This window comes from Eimeria maxima, genomic scaffold (assembly GCF_000499605.1).
Source record: "Eimeria maxima Weybridge genomic scaffold, Emw_scaff1534, whole genome shotgun sequence".
In the NCBI taxonomy this organism is placed as follows: Eukaryota; Apicomplexa; class Conoidasida; order Eucoccidiorida; family Eimeriidae; genus Eimeria; species Eimeria maxima.
The window spans coordinates 7,301-7,826 of NW_013563536.1; the positions used below are offsets into that span (position 1 = coordinate 7,301).

The window sequence follows — 526 nt, forward strand, 5'->3', positions numbered from 1 at the left end:
CATGTTTTATTATGTAGTTTATTTATATATTTATTTATTTTATTTATTTATTTTATTTTATTTATTTATTTACTTTATTTTATTTATTTATTTTATTTTATTTTATTGTTGTTATTTTTTTATGTTACTATCTATATATGTATTGTATTATATATTATATATATGTCTTATATATACATGAATATATATATTATATGTATACAACATAAACAAAATAGATAAAGAAAATAAACTAAATAATATAAATAAAATAAATAAAATAAATAAATAGAAAAAATAAATATATATATGTATATATATATGTGTATACAGGTATCTTATTCAATAGGAGTAGCAACACCTTTATCGTTATATGTAGATTCTTATGGTACAGCAGCAGAAGGATATACAGATGATTGTCTTCTTAAGATTGTTGCTGATAACTTCGATTTTAGGCCAGGTGTTATACAAAGAGATCTAAGGCTTAAGGTAAACCCTAAACCCTAAACCCTAAACCCTAATTTATAAACCCTTATATATATATATA

At 19.0% G+C, this 526-nt stretch overlaps 1 protein-coding gene across 1 annotated transcript in view; it reads left to right on the forward strand.

Annotated features, from left to right (window-relative positions):
- The window catches only part of EMWEY_00053530 (S-adenosylmethionine synthetase, putative), a gene marked incomplete at both ends in the record, with an annotated part of 2,847 nt that extends 2,361 nt beyond the window's left edge, over positions 1–486 (forward strand). Inside the window, one exon of the mRNA XM_013477591.1 lies at positions 313–486. Coding sequence (XP_013333045.1) covers positions 313–486 — 174 coding nt within the window. The remainder of the gene's footprint in view (positions 1–312) is intronic.
- Positions 487–526: the final 40 nt, after the last annotated feature.